The sequence below is a fragment of the Budorcas taxicolor genome, chromosome 6 (genome assembly GCF_023091745.1).
Source record: "Budorcas taxicolor isolate Tak-1 chromosome 6, Takin1.1, whole genome shotgun sequence".
Lineage (NCBI taxonomy): Eukaryota > Metazoa > Chordata > Mammalia > Artiodactyla > Bovidae > Budorcas > Budorcas taxicolor.
The window spans coordinates 67,604,402-67,623,530 of record NC_068915.1 but is presented as its reverse complement, the minus strand read 5'-3'; the positions used below and the strand labels follow the sequence as shown (position 1 = coordinate 67,623,530).

Genomic DNA, 19,129 nt, shown 5'->3' with positions numbered 1-19,129 from the left:
TTTTTCACTATATGATGTGAAATTTTTGTAAATTAAATGTTATTTAAATTTCTTGAGCTGAGGCAGACCTGTAGCAGTCATTTTTATGATTTGCTTTACTCTTTACTAATTGTTTTACTGGAATACATACTTTTTTTTTTTTAACTTGTGTTTTATTTTTCAAGCATGGTGTAGTTAATGGAGCCTCTCATCCCCCTCCTCTGGAAAGGAGCCCATATTCCAGTGTATTCCATGTGGTCGAAGGGTTTGCACTCGTCACTCTCTGTAGCAGCCGACCTGCCACTAGGAGATTAGCTGTCAGCGTCCTTAGAGAAATACGGGCTTTATTTGCACTTTTGGAAATACCTAAGGTAAATTTTAGATATTTCATTCAGCTACCTAATGAAAATACTTAAAAAGCTATCCTTTTGTCCATCTTTGTTCCATTTCTGTTTTTACCGTGCAGGTATAATTTACTTTTTAACAAGATCTTTTTGAGAGGTTCTAAGCTCACCTGCATGCCTTCTATTCCATTTGTAACAGATAGGGCTAAAGTATATTTGTAATGTTTATCTAGGTTTGGCTGCTGTTCTTAAACATTCCTAAACTTTAATAGACATGTGATGTCTTTTTTATAGGGTGATGATGAATTAGCCATAGATGTGATGGACAGGCAGAGCCCATCCATTCTTGAGAGCTTCATTCATCTCACTGGGGCTGATCAGGTAACTGTAATGATTTCATGCTATTCAGCAATGTTTTGAAACTTAAGATGTACATACATACATACATACCTGAGTTTCTGTTACAAATACCATGCATTAGAAAGTATTTGTGAATAAAAAATAATTTTTAAAAAGTGGCATACACAAAGTGGCACTACTTTATGCTATGGTTCGTACTCTTCCCCACAAAACTATAAATATTTTATCTTTGTAAAATTCCAATCTTTCCAATCTAAGAAGTTTCTATTAAATCTGAAGTTGTAATTGACTACTGTTTGCTATTGATTATGGCATATAGTATTCTTGACCTGTATATGCTGGTTAAAGGGCTATCGAAATTTTTTCTGTTGAAATTCAAAGCAAAAAATTTGCACTCTGCATCTTGCAGTAAGTGTATTTGTTTGCTTTGCCATATAAATTCAAGTGCATAGAGTAGATATGTAATATCTTATGCCTGAGTCATATGTAATTTGGGGCTTCCCTGGTGGTCAGTGGTAAAGAATCTGCCTGTCAATGCAGGAGATGTGGGTTCGATCCCTGGGTTTGGAAGTTCCCCTGGAGAAGGAAATAGCAACCCACTCCCATGTTCTTGCCTGGAAAATTCCATGGAAAGCGAAGCCTGGTGGGCTGCAGTCCATGGGGTTGCAAAAGAGTCATACACAACTTAGCAGCTAAACAACAGCAACATATGTAATTTCACTCATTAAAATGAAGAAAAACACTTCATCAACACATACATTACTAAGAAAGCTTATGCTATCTTTCTTAGTTTGGTTTGGGGGAGAAAGGTCATATATGACGTTTTCAAAACTGATAAGAATAAGTATCAAACTTTACTAATTGAAATTATTTTCTTCCTGTTTTGCAATACCTGCACAAGAGGTTTCTATGCTTTCTACGTAACTCTTGACTCTTACAACTCAAAGTTACATGTAACCAAGAGAGATAATAATAAAATTCTGTTCAATTTAAAGAATTCTGTTTTAGATTATTAACTATGACTTGGCCAACAAGGAGAGAAGTGAGTGAGTCTCTTCTAGTGCCTAAAGCAGTGCCTGATTGAGAGCAGGTCCTTTGTAAATATCTGTTGAATGATCAGGTGAATCAAGCCTCTGTTCAGTTTTTAAGACTCTATTTTTTGTTGTCTATTGAATCAAAAATAATTTGCTCTGAAGTCTTTATCTCTTAATTTTAAGAGCTTTGACTATTATTGAGCAAATATTTGAGAATGTGTAGCTCTTCTTGCCTGGAGAATCCCAGGGACAGCGGAGCCTGGTGGGCTGCCGCCTGTGGGGTCGCACAGAGTCAGACACGACTGAAGCGACTTAGCAGCAGCAGCAGCAGCTCTGGAGAGGAGCCCATTTTCCATTCTGTTCCACTTATGCAGACATAGTACACAGTGGCTCCCCTGACACCTCAGGTAGTAAAGAATCTGCCTGCAATGTGGAAGACCCAGGTTCGATCCCTGGGTCGGGAAGATCCCCTGGCAAAGGAAATGACAACCCACTCCAATACTCTTACCTGGAAAACTCCAGGGACAGAGTAGCCTGGCAGGCTACAGTCTGTGGAGTCGCACAGAGTCGGACATGACTGTGCAACTGACATTTTCACTTGTCTTGCAGTGCACATCAGCATGAAAGTTAATGGTTCATTTTTGAGTTCTCTAGTATCTTGAGTATCCTGTGAGTTGCATATTCATACAAGAATTACATAAGTGGTGATTCTTAACCTTTTTGGTTTATAGATCTTTTTGAGACTAATAAAAATTATATAATCTCTTCTAGAAAACTGCATGTGAACAAAAACCTTATATGCAATTTCAGGAATTCTGTACCTCCTTAAATGTATCTCAGACTTCATATTATCCCTGTTTAAGAATCTCTGTTGTAGAAACTACCAGTAGACCACTTTTATAGTTTAAAGCAATTTATATGGTAAAACTTACAAAAGTTGTTGAAATATGCAATAATGAATTTTTTTCTCTGCTTAGACTACTTTGCTGTACTGCCCGAGCTCAATAGATTTACAGACATTAGCAGAGTGGAATTCCTCTCCCATTAGCCACCAGTTTGATGTGATCAGTCCATCACACATATGGATATTTGCACATGTGACCCAAGGCCAAGACCCATGGATTATAAGTCTCTCCAGTTTTTTAAAGCAAGAAAACCTTCCAAAACACTGCCCTACAGCTGTGAGCTATGCTTGGATGTTTGCCTACACAAGGCTTCAGTTGTTATCCCCACAAGTTGATATAAAGTAAGTGATTTTCCTAGTGTAAATTTTACAGTGTATAGGCTGTCAGCCTTCATAACACATGAACTTGAAAAGTTCTACAAATTGGAAATCCCATAAATGACATGCCATAACGTACTGGTGTGTTAAGGAGGACAATGAAAGTTATAAAGGATATAGTCATATAATCCTTTCATTCTCTTTGTATAATTTGGTCTTACAAATTACAATTGTTCATTTACTTAATTATCACACTGCTTGGTACATACTTTGTGTTCAATGAATGAATGAATGAGGAGAGAGTCTGAAGATGAATATGGATGTGGATATAGATAAGCTTGTAGATAGAGGGTGGGAAGTGAAGGGAAATGAGTTCAGTGAGTTTCTGAGCATGATAGTTAAGGGTAACTGACAATGTGACAGAGAGTTGACCATGGCTTTATAAACTGCAGGTTAGTCTTATTCTTAAATTGCAAAGAAAATTTGTTTGAAAAAGCATATATACGTTTTTTGGTTTTGTTTTTATTGTTTGTATATATGCAATGGCACCCCACTCCAGAACTCTTGCCTGGAAAATCCCATGGACAGAGGAGCCTGGTAGGCTGCAGTCCATGGGGTCGCTAAGAGTCAGAAACAACTGAGCGACTTCACTTTCACTTTTCACTTTCATGCATTGGAGAAGGAAATGGCAGCCCACTCCAGTGTTCTTGCCTGGAAAATCCCAGGGACGGGGGAGCCTGGTGGTCTGCCGTCTCTGGGTTCGCACAGAGTCAGATACAACTGAAGCGACTTAGCAGCAGCAGCAGCATACATATATGTTAATTATATATTGATACAGATTCTCAGGTATTGTTTATTGGATGCCATTTTTTTTTAATGAAGATTGACACTTGCCACCTTGTATAATATTTATGAACTTATTTAGTCTCCTTTATTTTACCATATTTTAAATGATAAAATACCTCTCCTACCACCTAATATACACTCTCCTACCACCATTCCCTGTATCCACTTTCTGCTCTATTTTTCTTCATCAAACTTAGCACCATCTGACACTTTTATTTCTGTGTTGTATATCTCCCCTAGCACACATGATGGTGGTGATTTTTTTAAACAGGTTTTTTTTTGTTGTTCTTTTACTCCCGTCACAGTGCTCTGAACCTTTTTTAAGATATTAAGAAACTATTGATGAATCAGTGGCATGATACGTATTGTTTATCTTAGTAGATTATAAGCCTACTGAAAGTGAGGACTAAAACTTAGTATTTTTCCTGTTTTGTTTTGCTCTCAGTCGTTAATCCCAAAAGAATTTTCCGTTTTTGAGAATATTTATGGAATTGTTCCAAAATATTTTAGTGGTCTAATCTCTCAAAACAGAAATTTGATAGAAGCTTTAAAAATGTAGATATTCTTTGACTCTGCGATTCCAGTTTCAGGAATTTACCCAAGAAAATAATTAAATGTTATTATAATGAAGCATATATTCAAATGTTTAATATTGTGTATAATAGGGAAAAATTACTGTTAGCTTAAATATCCAACAGTGAAAGCGTGCCTCTATAAATCATCATAATCTCTATGATATATGGTCATCAAAAGTGAGGTCATGGAAGTATATTTATTTACATGAAGGATGTTTCAACATATATGTTAAGTATAAAGAGCAAGTACAAAACAAGTAATATTATTCAGCTTTTATAAGCTAAAAGAGATACATTTATACCTTTATTCATGTGTCTGAATTGAAGATGAGTAGAAGAATATATAGAGCTTATTTTGGCGTTGGATTAATGGTGATTTTCATTTTGTTTTCACTTTTTTTCCTCTGCGTTGAGTATATATAATAAGTTATAAAATGTGACCTGATAAAATATTAACTGTACCCACAGAAATAATAGATTATGTTAAAATGATCCTATAATGTTTTAACTTTCAATCTTGTATTTTACTCATTATATCTTATTCCACAGAGATTCAGTGGTTATGCTAACCATCTCCCCTAAATTGGTAGAAATTTACCTTTAGTTGGACTTCCCTGGTAACTGAGATGGTAAAGAATCTGCCTGCAATGCAGGAGACCCGAGTTCAATCCCTGGGCCGGGAAGATCCCCTGGAGAAGGGAATGGCCACCCACTCCAGGATTCTTGCGTGGAGAACTCCATGGACAGAGGAGCTTTCGTTTAAAAGAAACTTTTTTAAACACATGTTATTTACATCTGCCTGTTCTTCTTTTTCTCAGTAGCCCCATCAATGCTAAGAAAGTAAATACTACCACAAGCAGTGACTCATACATTGGCCTGTGGAGAAACTACCTGCTTCTTTGCTGCAGCGCAGCGACCTCCACAGCATCCTCAACATCTGCGGGTTCTGTGAGGTGTTCTCCTCCTGAGACGCTGGCGTCCACCCCTGACAGTGGCTACAGCATTGATTCTAAAGTAAGTTTTTGAGTTCTGTCATTGAATCCAAATGACAGCATAAAAGGAATGTTTTAAAATTTCTTTTTCAGGACAATAAAGTAACTTGATTGAAAAGTGTATTAGTTACAGGCACTAATACTGAAAATGGTTCAAGAAATCCCTGTTACTATTGGGTTGGCCCAAAAGTTCCTTCAGGTTTTCCATAGCAGTGTATGAAACCCGAACGAACTTTTTGGCTACCCCAATGTTTTAACGGATGCTTAGTTGGAACCAATAATATATAAAGTTTTTCTTTTAGAATTTCCCTAAATTATGTAGTAGGACAAATAACTTGATAAGAACAGTGATATGGTCTCCATGATATGAAATAAAATATTATCAGATGGTTGAAGGAAACTGACAAAACTTAATACTGGGTGTTTAAATTTAACACTGATGATTCTTTTAGAAGTAGTTTTTTGTTTTTACTTATTTTTACAGGTCAAAAGAAATAGGCTAAGGGAGGGATTCAGCCTGTATTACATGATAGTGAGTGTCTGTAAGGAATTAAGAGGCCTGCAAATCCCACTTCTGTTAACAAATTTGTAGTGAGCAAATTCACAGTGACCCTTTTAAGATGATGTACATTAGAGGTGAATTCTGAAGCACCATTCATTCTAAAATGTCATTATTCCATTGTCTGTGACCAAATATTGTTGAAATGTCATATTATTTATTTGAATGTACTATCATTAGTGGCTACTATAAATACAATATCTTTTTTTCAGATTATTGGCATCCCATCCCCTTCATCCTTGTTTAAGCACATAGTTCCAATGATGCGCTCTGAGAGCATGGAAATCACTGAATCCCTTGTTCTAGGTCTTGGCAGGACCAACCCAGGAGCATTTAGGTATTTATCTTTATATGTTTCTCTATGTAGTAAAATAGTAAATGTGGCTACTTTTTGAGAAGGCAAGGTAGCATACTTATCAGGATAGTTTCATATCGATCCTGACTTTTACCAGCTAGCTAGCCATTTAACATTTAGCAGGTCCTTTAATTTATCTGCACCTTTATTTTCTAATTTTGCTTAACATTTACCCTATTTTCTTCAAAGACTGATTATGAAAATCATATATTATACATAAACATGTCCCAGAGATTATAAGATGCCATGTAAAGGTATATTTTCCCTCCTGTCTTACATAGTGATTCTGTTGCTTAAAAACAGTTTTTCTCCTTCTTGTTCAAGAGAGTGACTATTCTTACAAGAATTATTTATGTACATATTTTATATCATTCTTGATGTTTTTAACAGTCATAAAGCAATTCTTCATTTTTGCCTGAGTTTCTTCTTTGTTATTGCTGACTATATCCTGAATTTAAAAAAATATTTATTGATTTATGGCTGTGCTGGGTCTTCCTTGCTTTGTGCAAGTTTTCTCTAGTTGCGGCGAGCATGGGCTGCCCTTCACTGCGTAGTGTCGGCTTCTAATTGCCATGGCTTCTCTTGCTGAGGAGCACAGGCTCTAGCATGTGCAGGCTTCATTGTTGCAGAACGTGGGCTCAGCAGTTGCAGCATGCAGCTTCTAGAGTGCTCACGGTTCAGTAGTTTTGGAGCATGGGCTTAGTTGCTCCACGGCACGTGGAATCTCCTCGACCAGGGATCAAACCTGTGTCTTTTGCATTGGCAGGCAGATTCTTATCTACCGTGCCACCAGGGAAGTTCTGGATCCTGAATTTTTTCTTTTGAGGTTGTCCTCTATTGATGTGGTGTAATGTTTGATGTTTTGTCTCCCAAGGTAACAGAGAATAGGTTAATAAATTATATCTGTAGGTGTGGATAGCATTCATTATAAATGAAGTGTTGGAAGATTATTTTATGCCAAGTAAATACACTGTTGTGCTAATAGAAAACAATGAGGTACAAAAATTATCTCAGTTTCACAAATCCCCATAAATAGAAACAATTCTGAAGCAGATACTTTGAATGTCTGCAGTAGTATGTCTGCAGTAGTCTCTATAGACAATGAAATTGTGGATGGATTTTATTTTCTTCTTTTTTTTTTTTGTATTTTCCCAATTTTCTACAGTGAGTACATTTATAATTTAAAATCAGGATATAAGCAAAAAAAGATGATTTTCATGAAGTTCATACCTTTTGACTGATAATTTCATTTGTAAGGACTAATCCTATTGAGATAATCAGAATTGAAGTCAAAGATTAATATACAAAGGTGTTCACTGGACATTATGTGTTTTAACAGATAAAATTTAATGAGTCAGTAATAACTGAAAATGGTTAGGAAAATTATCATATTTAACCCAATACTAGAGTATTATAAATTAATTAATGGCATGTGAAAGTGCTTATACTAGTGTTAATTAAAGATAAAAGGATAATATTTTATGTATGTTAGAGTTTCAACTATGTAAACTATATATGGGTTATAAAATGATTGAACAGGTATTTATCTCTACAAATTAGAATAAGTGGCCTATACCATTTTTTTCTATTTTTCAAATATTCTACAGAGTGTGTGTGTTATTTCACAATCAAAACAAAACAGAGACTTCTGGCGGTCCAGTGGTTAGGACTGCATGCTTTCACTGCCAGGACCCAGGTTTGATCCCTGGTCAGGGAACTATGATTCCGTAAAGCCATGTAGTATAACCAAAAAAAAAAAAAACCACAATAAAAATTGTGTTCAAAACTGTAAGATTAGGGTTAACATTTATCAGGTTATATCATATATTAATATTTACATATTTCTACAGGTCAGAGTATATGTTTGGCTATTAATTGAAAGAATGTATATTATTTTTCTTCTAGGGAACTAATAGAGGAATTACATCCCATAATTAAAGAGGCACTTGAACGAAGGCCAGAGGTAAACTGTGTAGTTTTATATCATTAAATATTTATTTGGCAAACACATAAAATTGGCTTCTATATTCTATATAGTATAACAAAATTTAGAAATTCAGAAATAAATAAGTCTAGTGCCATTTTCAACATTTTTAAAACATGGAGAAACCACTACCATCCCCACTCCCCAGGAGGTCTTACTCAGAAACCCATTCTGTAATACAGATGTTAAATTTTCTCTGCCTGAAGTTAGGGTGGTTAGAGTCTGGATCAGAGTCCACTGATCTCTGTAAACGACCAGATAGTTATTTTCATCTTTGTAGGTCATCCCATCTCTGTTGCAGCTGCTCAGTTTTGCTGCCTAGACAGCTAAATAGGTGGGTGTGGCTCTGTTACAGTTACAGGCAGCAGTGAGCTGGATCTGGCCTGAGGGGTGTATTCTGCCAACCCCAGGTCTAGAACCCCAAATCTACACGTCAGGTTCTGAGGTACATTTAGAAATCACAGTTCTTGTGGAACAGATGTTGTATAATCTATAATTACAACAATGTATTGTGCACACAAATCAAGTAATAGGTAAAGGCTTAGATGAACTACAGAGAAGAAAGCCTTTGATTCTGCCTGTGGAGTAAGAGAAAGCTTTTTAGTTGAGGTAGTGACATTTGAGGTGAATTTCTGAAGCATATTTCCCCAGTAGACAAGCAAGGGAAAAACATTCTAGGTAGAGGGAACAGCGTTTGCAAACTTTACTTTTAAAAAATTTGGACATTGCATGTTTTTCTTTGTAATTATGTTATGGGGAAAGTGATGGAATGTTAGGCTGGAAAGCAAGAAAGGAACTATCACGTGAAAGGATTAAAGCTCCTGGTTTCAGCTTTATCTAATAGACCAGTGGTCCCCATATGGCAGTAGAATCTGAGAATTAGCCAGAGAGCTTGCAAAAAATTATAGATTCCTGGGCCTAGCCTATTCAATGAGAATCCCTGGAGTAGAGCCCAGAAATCTATTTTCTTAAGCACCTTAGATGAGTCTGATGTAGAACACTGAATTAGAATGACTGCTAGCAATGATGGCAATCCTCTGAGGAATTTTAGCAAGAGAGGAAGATGACAGTAGCTACTTTGTATGGGAACCTTATGACAGCATCTGTAATTCTTCACTTCCTTTTTTTCTAATTCAGCCCTGTGGAGTAGTGATAATTCTCCATTTTGTAATTGATTAGATATTTGCTTCAAAATAATATGTCGGTTACAGTGCAAGTGGAATTGGAAATAAAATTAAGTGGCAGTATGTATACTAATCAATTTCAGGACAAAAAGTCATCATAGCAAGGGAATAGATATGCACAGTGATGTGTCTGAATGTGCACTGTATTTTGAGAGCATTAGACTCACAGTCTTTCTATGAACACAGAATGAAAGCAAGTCAACTAAACCTTTGCAGAAATCCTCAAGCACTGTTAAGAAACCATTTCATTCAGTATGAATTGCAGCAAACTTGATAAGAGCTCAGAGAAGCAGTAAATTTAATGAACTGGTTATCCACAACTGGCCTGTTTTGGAAGGCAGAAAACTGGGTTGTAAGCAAGAAAGTGAGAGACGAATTCTTAGTAGTCCGTATTACATCATGAATGAAATGATGAGTTCAAGAAGAAAGTGATATAGGAGATTAATTATAGCTTACCATTATATTGGTTCCTGTTAGAAGGAGAATCAAGTTGAGATGTTACGATGACTATTCTAGGCATTAATACTTTGGCCTTAGTAGGATAAACATATTTATTCACACCATAATGATCAAAGGAATTTCTTTCTGCTTGTATATTTGTGTGTCAGAATTAACTGATAAGTGAAAAATCATGGTATAAATGAAATCTCTGGGGTTTCTTTAGTCCCCTTTGTGATATTTTCCCTCTTTTCTGTCATATTATTGGGAGCATCTTAGGGACTCTTTATCATCCAAAGAGAGTAGTTTACTGTTTCAGTTCCTCTAAAGTTGTCATATTAGGAAACCTGACCTAAAAATAACCATAAAGTAAATATGGGCTTAATTCTGTTTCTCCCTTCATAAGTTTATTACTATATAAAATGTCATTTTATTTTCTTGTTAATTTCAAATTAATCCACACATACCTTTTTGATGTAATAGCCTGTAGACTGTCTGACATCTACCTTGCAGAAGCAAAATAACAAGCCTCCAAACTCGTAAGGCATTCCCAGTATTCCTTCTAAGTTACACCAGCAAATTTTCTGTCAACTTACTTAAAGGACTTTTAATTAGAATCTTTGTTATCTTTGGAATAGAATATGAAACGGCGCAGGCGTCGAGATATTTTACGAGTACAACTGGTACGAATATTTGAACTGCTGGCAGATGCTGGTGTCATCAGTCACAGGTAGGTATTGGATTTTGATTTTTCAAACCTGAAATTCATTAGAGAACATAATTTTTTTTTCTCTTAGGAAATATATAAAAACCGAAAAGTACCTTTGTAACAACAAAAAATCTGCACCACTATAAATATTATTTACTAAAGATGTATCTAATACATTAGCCCATGGCTAAAAAATATATTGAAGAACTACCACTCGTACAGATTGCTTCAGGCAAAGGTTGAGTGGAATGTCCTTATGATTTTAATATTTCTTGAGATCTAGTAATCTAAGCAGTAGACAGCGACCTTTTCTTTTTCCAGGGATGGGTGTCTGTTTTAACTATGTCTTACCTTATTCAAGATCTATTTTTTCTAGAGTTGTAAAAATCATGTTATTTAAAGGCTACATGAAAGTTTAGCCTTTCATGTAGGCTAAAAAACTTGGCAAATTTACTTCAGTCAACTGTTAATCTATTGTGCTTAGAGCAATTATGAAATCCAAAAACATAATTTCTATTTCCACGCTTTACAAATAAAAAACATAAAACCTAAAATTATTGTTGACCCTAAGGCCAGCACCTTGAGGAAAATTCCATCAGCTTTATGTAGGGAAATAACTGTTTCCCTAGAAACATAATGGTGTTGGCTGACCATTGAAGGAGTAAAAAGATGAATCTGACCATTTCCAGAAGAGATCCTGAGGAAAAAAATATTAATAAGCAAGTATAGTATTTATTATTACTTTACCATTTATCCTGATCATTTATTTCAGAGTGTGCCTAACACATTTCATATTTAACATCGAATGTTTTTCACAAGTGCTTTCAAAATATAGCTTTAATGAAAGAGAATCTAAACCATTGATTTACTATTATAGTAAATGGAAAGCAAATGAAAGAAAAAAGAAGCACCATTCTTTTTTTTTTCCTTTGCTACTTCACAAAAATAAAACAATGGAAGTTAGCCAAAATGAATTTGACACTTGCTGAACTTGATGCAAAAAATTAACCTAAAATACATCTGAATCTTTTTTCTTTTTTTCTTGCTTTTATTGTAATGTTAGTAATGCAGTTGCATGTTTTATTTTTGGATCTATCTTTTTTTTGTTGTTTTTTGCCCCAAGAGAAATCAAAATAAAGTGAACACTATTATGGACATTTTTTTTTTCTCTCTCTCGCTTAAGGTAAAAAAGATGAATTCTGGAATGGCCAGGAGGCAGGGATCTTCAGTTTGTTCAATCAGTTGATCCTCTGTGCCTGGCGCATAGTAGGTACTCAGTTATTCTGAGTCAGCTTACAATCTACCATGTTGGTTTCCCAGCCACTGTGAAGTGTTGACCCAGAGTTTAAAAACATTCACTTGAGGAATAAAGGAGAGTTTCATCATGAATACATTCAATGTATTTTATAGTCATAGACCGGTATTTTTTATACGCTGTACAATCACTGTGGCTCCTTACTCTGATGTTCATGGCTTTAGGATGTTTATAAAAAACTATTTGTAGCTATTGAAAGAGTATTTTTACTTTTGGAATCATAAACTTTAGAGGTATTTTCAAATAAATATAACAAGGAAAAGATAACTAAATTTCTATTGGCAAAACACTCTCAAGTACCTACCGGTCACATACTTAATAACTGATGGAACAAGACTGGAATCCAGGATTGGGGACTCTCTCACCAGTGACCTTCTTGCAGTTAGTGGACTCTAGGCCCAGAACCCTGGCCTCAAAGAGAATCTTCCTGTAGAGATTCTTGAAGAAACTTCCAAGGTCTAAAATAGAAGATTAAAAAACCAACAGTCTTACTTGAATTCTCTTAAATTTTTGCATCCCCAGTAATAGCAGTAATTTTTGCTGAGAATAGGTACCTGATGGGTATTTGATTGATTATGCTAAAGGCATATATGTAGGACAACTGTGTAAATATACACAATTAGTCTTTCTTCTTTCTACCTTCTAAACTGATCCTCCCTGTTCCCGTTGTATCTCCTTATATTTTTATTTTGAAAAGCCATAGATTTTGATGGAGAGAATAATGTTGACTTAAATTATAGTTTAACATCATGTTTTCCTTAACATGAATTTTCTTCCATATTTTCAGTGCAAGTGGTGGCCTTGATAGTGAAACACATTTCCTCAACAACACTTTATTGGAATATGTAGATTTAACTAGACAACTCCTGGAAGCAGAAAATGAAAAAGATTCTGACACACTGAAGGATATACGATGCCATTTTAGTGCCTTAGTGGCGAATATCATTCAGAATGTTCCAGGTATGATTTTTAGTTCCTCAAACCCATAAATGAATATTAAGAGACTATCATAATTTTTCTTCCCCTGAGGAATGGTAATCTAAGTTGACAAGCAACTTGTGAACATTTGAAAAATATGTCAGGGTAACTTTTGGAACTTGAGAAGTAAATGATGCTCTATAGAGGAAAAGAGCATGGTTTCCTCTACATTGTCTGAGCTGAAGCTCACTAATGTAAAGATATGATTTAATCCATTACTCAGCACTTGTCTACAACTTCTACTTTGGTTCATTATGATCCTGTTGAGTTTCTTCAACAAGGAGTGCTGCAGAGAGCTTGTAGAATAGATTTTTTGTTAAGTGGAAAGATTCCTTGGAGATCACCTAAACCAGCAGCAAAAGGCAGCAGAGTGGGTTTTGACTCCAGACCTCACGCTTTACTGCAGGTAGATCAGCTCCCTTGTTGTCTGTTATGTATCAATATGTCAAGATTCCATGTAATGATTGTTGTATAGCTGAAAACGGTATATGTAGTCCAAAGCCCTCTCTTACCGGTTAATCATGATCCAGAAGTATGTTGTCTTAATGTTTTGGCCAAGGTTAGCACGTAGCCAACAACAACCCAGGGAGAGAAGCAGGGTCCTGATGCCCAGCTCTGGAGCATTGTGACTGCCATGCACTTCTACTTGGCCAAGATGCTGTATTTCACATAACACTGCATCTCACTTAACATGATAATGTACACTGCAGCTCTGTTCCTGTGATATGCATAAATGTAAATAATTTCTGTAACTATGGAGGTTGGGAGTAGGTTAAAATGAAAACTTTTGTTTTCTTTTTATATAATATTATGTATCCAGTAACAATCGTGGTGGCTCAGATGGTAAAGAATTTGCCTGCAGTGTGGGAGACCTGGGTTCAATCCCTGGATTAGGAAGATCCCCTGGAGAAGGGAATGGCAACCCACTCCAGTATTCTTGCCTGGAGAATCCCATGGACGGAGGAGCCTGGTGGGCTACAGCCCATGGGGTTGCAAAGAGTCAGACACGACTGAGCGACTAACATCACCACCATCCAATAACAAACTGACGTGCATATTAAGGGGAGAAGACATGGAAATAATTTTTTCTGCCTGTTTTTTATTTACAGTGCACCAGAGAAGAAGTATTTTTCCTCAGCAGAGCCTTCGTCACAGTCTGTTTATGCTGTTCAGTCACTGGGCAGGTCCTTTTAGCATCATGTTTACACCCTTGGACAGATACAGTGATAGAAACATGCAAATTAACAGACATCAGTACTGTGCACTGAAGGTATTTACCTAAAAATCTGACTTCTTTTTTCTTAGGTTAAGAGTGGAGTTAAAATTTTTTTCTCTCTCAGTGCCTGGTGTTATAAAAAGGATCAGGATTTCTTCAGAGTACCTGAGAGTACTAGAATATATATTTGCCTGTTGTATTCAAATACTTATTCTGGAACTTTATTTAAGTGCATAAAATGTAATATAGAAATATTCCAGAATCTATGAAAATTGGAAGCCACATTCTTAAAGAATTGAGGATTGCCTCCAAAAAATACTTATTTTTTTTCTTACTTAAGTACTTTCTCTTGATCTTTTTTTTCCCTTCACCTCCAGTACTGTTCAAACTCCATGTCTAATGTAGTATCATGATATTTATGTACTGCTCATAGTAAATTTCTTAGTTTCAAAAGTTACTATTATGCTTTTCTTTGTAAACAAAAAAATTAAAGATATTGTGGCTATATAAGCATGAGTAAAATATCGTGCCTCTTCTCATTAAGCAACCAACATTTAACCTCTGAAATGTTTTAAATGTAATTCTAATATTATTGTTTGAAGGCTATGTCTGCTGTACTCTGTTGTGGCCCTGTTGCAGATAATGTAGGACTTTCATCAGATGGCTATTTGTACAAATGGTTGGATAACATTTTGGACTCTCTGGACAAAAAGGTAATTAAAATTCTGTAGTAAATTACCACTGCATTGCATTATTTGGGGGCTTCCCAGGTGGCACTAGGGTTAAATTATCTGCCTGTCAGTGCAGGAGATGCAAGAGATGCACGTTCCATCTCTGGGTTGGGAAGATCCCTTGGAGTAGAAGATGGCAACCCACTCCAGTATTCTTGCCTAGGAAATTTCATAGACAGAGGAGCCTGGTCGGCTACAGTTCATGTGGTCTTAAGAGAGTTGGATGTGACTGAGCACGCACGCACACACACACACACACACACACACACACTCTGCATTATTTAGAGTTATTGTATGGCTCACTGAATATGTCTTTTTGAAATAAGATAGGTTAGAATTATGGGCCCAAAACATATTATGTAAAACTAAATAGGATACCATAAACTAAGAGATTTCTAATTCTTATTTAGTTCTCATGTAAATAATTTTAATTTCCCTCTTAGAGGATTAGAATAGTAGTGTGTATTTATCTCAAAAAGGGTTTTAAATCAGTAAAAGAGTATAATTGTGGAATACTTTAAGCTCCATGGAAGAAATACGCTATTTGCTCTGTTTAATTTTTTTGATAATTCTCCAATTAATCACTTTTCCCCCCTTATTACTCATACCATACAAACACAGACTTGACAATTTAAAATAAGACTTTTGTCTTATTATTATATTATATATTAATATATATTATATATTAATATATTTATTTATTTTGTCTTATTTTGTATTGGGCTATCAAAAATAAGAATAAATTTCGACAAAAATAGCTGGGGAGGTTAATCACTCATTTTCCTGAAAGCACTTAATCACTGTTCCTATTCATCAGCCACCTCCGGGGCTCTGCTGGAAAATTGAATTGTACGACTAAGAGTCTTATATAAAAAGCAGGAGACCACATTTAATTTCTCTGTGTTGGTGGTTCTGCTGGTTGAATAAAATCAGAAAGACTTGAACTAAAGGAGACTTGAGTTTTGTGATGAAATACAATAAATATATGCACTGTATTACTTTAATTGAAATGTAAGAGGAGTAGATAAATAATATATTCCTTTCTTTGTCCTGGGCAATTTTGTGACCTTTACTTAGGTTCATCAGTTGGGCTGTGAGGCAGTTACATTACTGCTGGAGCTGAACCCGGATCAGAGCAACCTGATGTATTGGGCGGTGGATCGCTGTTACACTGGTTCCAAGAGAGTGGCAGCTGGCTGTTTCAAGGCCATAGCTAATGTTTTCCAGAACAGGTACTCTAGATTTTGCTGTCTTTCATTATTTAGCATCTCTTAAAAAACAGAATGTGTCTTTTTGAACTCAGCAATGTTAATAAACCAATATTTTCTTACCTTAAACTCGAACAAAATCTAACCAAATAGTGATAATGATTACTACTGTCATACCTATTGCCTTTAAAAAAAAAATACAGTCACCTCATAGGCTTAGCCCCTGCTTGCCTGCATCCTTCCCTTTATATCATATCATGTTTATTAACTGGTGTGAAAGCCTCTAAACATTGTTTATCTAACATGTGAAATTTGTCCCTAGGGATTATCAGTGTGACACAGTGATGCTCCTCAATCTGATACTGTTTAAAGCCGCTGATTCTTCTCGAAGTATCTATGAAGTTGCTATGCAACTTTTACAGGTTTGTAAACAAATGTTAATTAAAATATATTTTTACTCAGGATTTAATGAAGCACAGCAATCTGTTCTTACCTTGAAAGTATGCTAATGTTCATCTTTATTTTTAATAGTGATGATTCCTAATTATCATTAGAAACAGAAGACTAAGATAATATGGGTCATTTAAGTCTATAAATAATGCAAAGTTTTGAGTGTATTGTAGAGGATTGTGTGTGATAACACCCACACTCACCTGTGTGTGTGCCTCTGTGTCTCTGTGTGAGTACTTGGAAAAGTTGAGTGGTTAGGGCCTCTGTGTGCCTTCACCTGTTTCTGTTGAGCAAATAAGAATAATGTGAGTCTGGTTTGGAGAATCAAGTGAAAAGTAATTAGCTCTTTTATGATAACCTTTTGTGAGTTTTCTTTATCAGACTGAGACGAATAACTTAGAAATTTCACTTGGATATATGGTTATATCCATTGATGGTAGGATGTGGTTCTTCATTCTTAACCTTAAGAATGGGATTCAAGGAGATGCACATTTTTCCAAAGGGTTTGAAGTGGTTCTGAGGGATCATCCTAAGAATTATACCCTAGTGTCTTTATTAGTTAAGAAGAAGGTTGAGTGGTGTAGCTCTTTGCATAATATAATATTAAAAGAATTTTCTGCTTGTATTTTATATTTAATCCATGATTAAGCAAAATAGGTTTGAAGATTTTTTTTTCACATATGCATGTTTTTATATAGTCATAATTTTGAATTGGAAAAGTGGTAAATCTTCTTCAAATAATTGTATATTAAGTTGCAGGAATTATTTTCAAATTGTTACTGGCATTCAATACAAGGAATGTTAAAGTCTTGTAAAGAATTACAGAGCTTGTCAAGATGGGACTGGTCCTTTTTTTTCCTTAAGTGCTATAAAGAAAGATAAATTGATCCTTATAACCCTCTGTCCTAGTATTCATTTGGAATTACAAAGCACAAGAGTTAGAGACCTTTTGCAAACATTTCTGGGAATTAAAGATTAGCATCCAAGAAACTTTACAATGTATACAACTCTGTAGCTTTCAAACTATAATGTTTCTTGGGAGAAAATTTTATGTTTTTAATTATAGCTGAAATTTAGAGGACCCACAAAATCTTACATGGATGGATTACATTCCTGTAGATCCTGGAACCGAAGATGTTTCGCTATGCTCACAAGCTGGAGGTCCAGAGAGCGGACGGCGCTCTCAGCCAGCTGGCCCCTCTGCCGCATCTGTATTCCGTGTCTTACTATCAGCTGTCCGAAGAATTAGCAAGGGCGTATCCCGAGCTAACTCTCGCCATATTCTCAGGTATGATTGTTCAACAGGCTAGTAGTTTTTTTTTTCAGCAACCATTTTGATAAAACTACTTTTCAGTTCAGTTCAGTCACTCAGTCGTGTCCGACCCTTTGTGACCCCATGAATCACAGCACACCAGGCCTCCCTGTCCATCACCAACTCCTGGAGTTCACTCAGACTCACGTCCGTTGAGTTGGTGATGCCATCCAGCCATCTCATCCTCTGTCGTCCCCTTCTCCTCCTGCCCCCAACCCCTCCCAGCATCAGGGTCTTTTCCAATGAGTCAACTCTTTGCGTGAGGTGGCCAAAGTATTGGAGTTTCAGCTTTAGCATCATTCCTTCCAAAGAACACCCAGAGCTGATCTCCTTCAGAATGGACTGGTTGGATCTCCTTGCAGTCCAAGGGACTCTCAAGCGTCTTCTCCAACACCACAGTTCAAAAGCCTCAATTCTTTGGCGCTCAGCCTTCTTCACAGTCCAACTCTCATATCCATACATGACCACTGGAAAAACCATAGCCTTGGCTAGACGGACCTTTGTTGGCAAAAAATGTCTCTGCTTCTGAATATGCTATCAAGGTTGATCATAACTTTCCTTCCAAGGAGTAAGCGTCTTTTAATTTCATGGCTGCAGTCACCATCTGCAGTGATTTTGGAGCCCCAAAAAATAAAAGTCTTCTAGGAAGTGTAAATCTATGAAATTTGACGTTGAATTAAAACAAAACCGGTCTTTATATAAGAGAGATTTTTTTCCTTTAATATGAACTTTTTAATACTGATCTACCTTGATACTGAGATTGCTTATTAAAGATCTCTAAAGGGATTCTAAACTTGACCTCTCTTCTCCACCTCACACTAGCTAAAAAAAGAAAAGTAGGAGGGGGCTTCACAGGCAATTTGAAAATAATCCTTTAGTAGACATAAAACTTCCTGAATCTTCTAGTGTGTGGTTTATCTTGTATATTGGTCTATTTTTAATAATATAAATGGGCAGGGATAAGGGTACAGGTTTCTTTCTATAAGACCTCTCATCATAGGGGAACATACTGCACTGCCTTAAGCAGAACTATAGCTAGGAACCCACCTTGCTTCCTGGTCCAGTTTCCTTTCCTTGGGTCCAACAAACATTCCTGCCTTGAGTGTCTAAAGCATGGGCTATGTGTCAAGCAAGATGTCCTATATGTATATATATGGGTTTCCCAGGACTCAGATTTGAGATAATTAGGGAGCTCATCCAGGTTGAGCCTTTTGGTCGATGAACACACTATTGCAGATGCCTCCATAGTGCTTATAAATCCTTTAACTGAATAGTTTATTAGTTATAATACAAAAGACTCTTCTGCTCTTCATCTTCAGTAAGATCTCGTTCTAATCT

General features: G+C 36.0%; 1 protein-coding gene across 1 annotated transcript in view; it reads left to right on the top strand.

The window, feature by feature from the left end:
- FRYL (FRY like transcription coactivator) overlaps positions 1-19,129 on the top strand; it is a 185,517-nt gene that overhangs the window by 106,703 nt on the left and 59,685 nt on the right. The window contains exons 20-32 of the mRNA XM_052641734.1: positions 165-350; positions 618-704; positions 2,695-2,963; positions 5,179-5,374; positions 6,124-6,248; positions 8,172-8,229; positions 10,511-10,602; positions 12,684-12,856; positions 13,984-14,144; positions 14,693-14,803; positions 15,899-16,053; positions 16,352-16,451; positions 17,599-17,767. Of these exons, the coding sequence (XP_052497694.1) occupies positions 165-350; positions 618-704; positions 2,695-2,963; positions 5,179-5,374; positions 6,124-6,248; positions 8,172-8,229; positions 10,511-10,602; positions 12,684-12,856; positions 13,984-14,144; positions 14,693-14,803; positions 15,899-16,053; positions 16,352-16,451; positions 17,599-17,767 (1,882 nt within the window). The remainder of the gene's footprint in view (positions 1-164; positions 351-617; positions 705-2,694; positions 2,964-5,178; positions 5,375-6,123; positions 6,249-8,171; positions 8,230-10,510; positions 10,603-12,683; positions 12,857-13,983; positions 14,145-14,692; positions 14,804-15,898; positions 16,054-16,351; positions 16,452-17,598; positions 17,768-19,129) is intronic.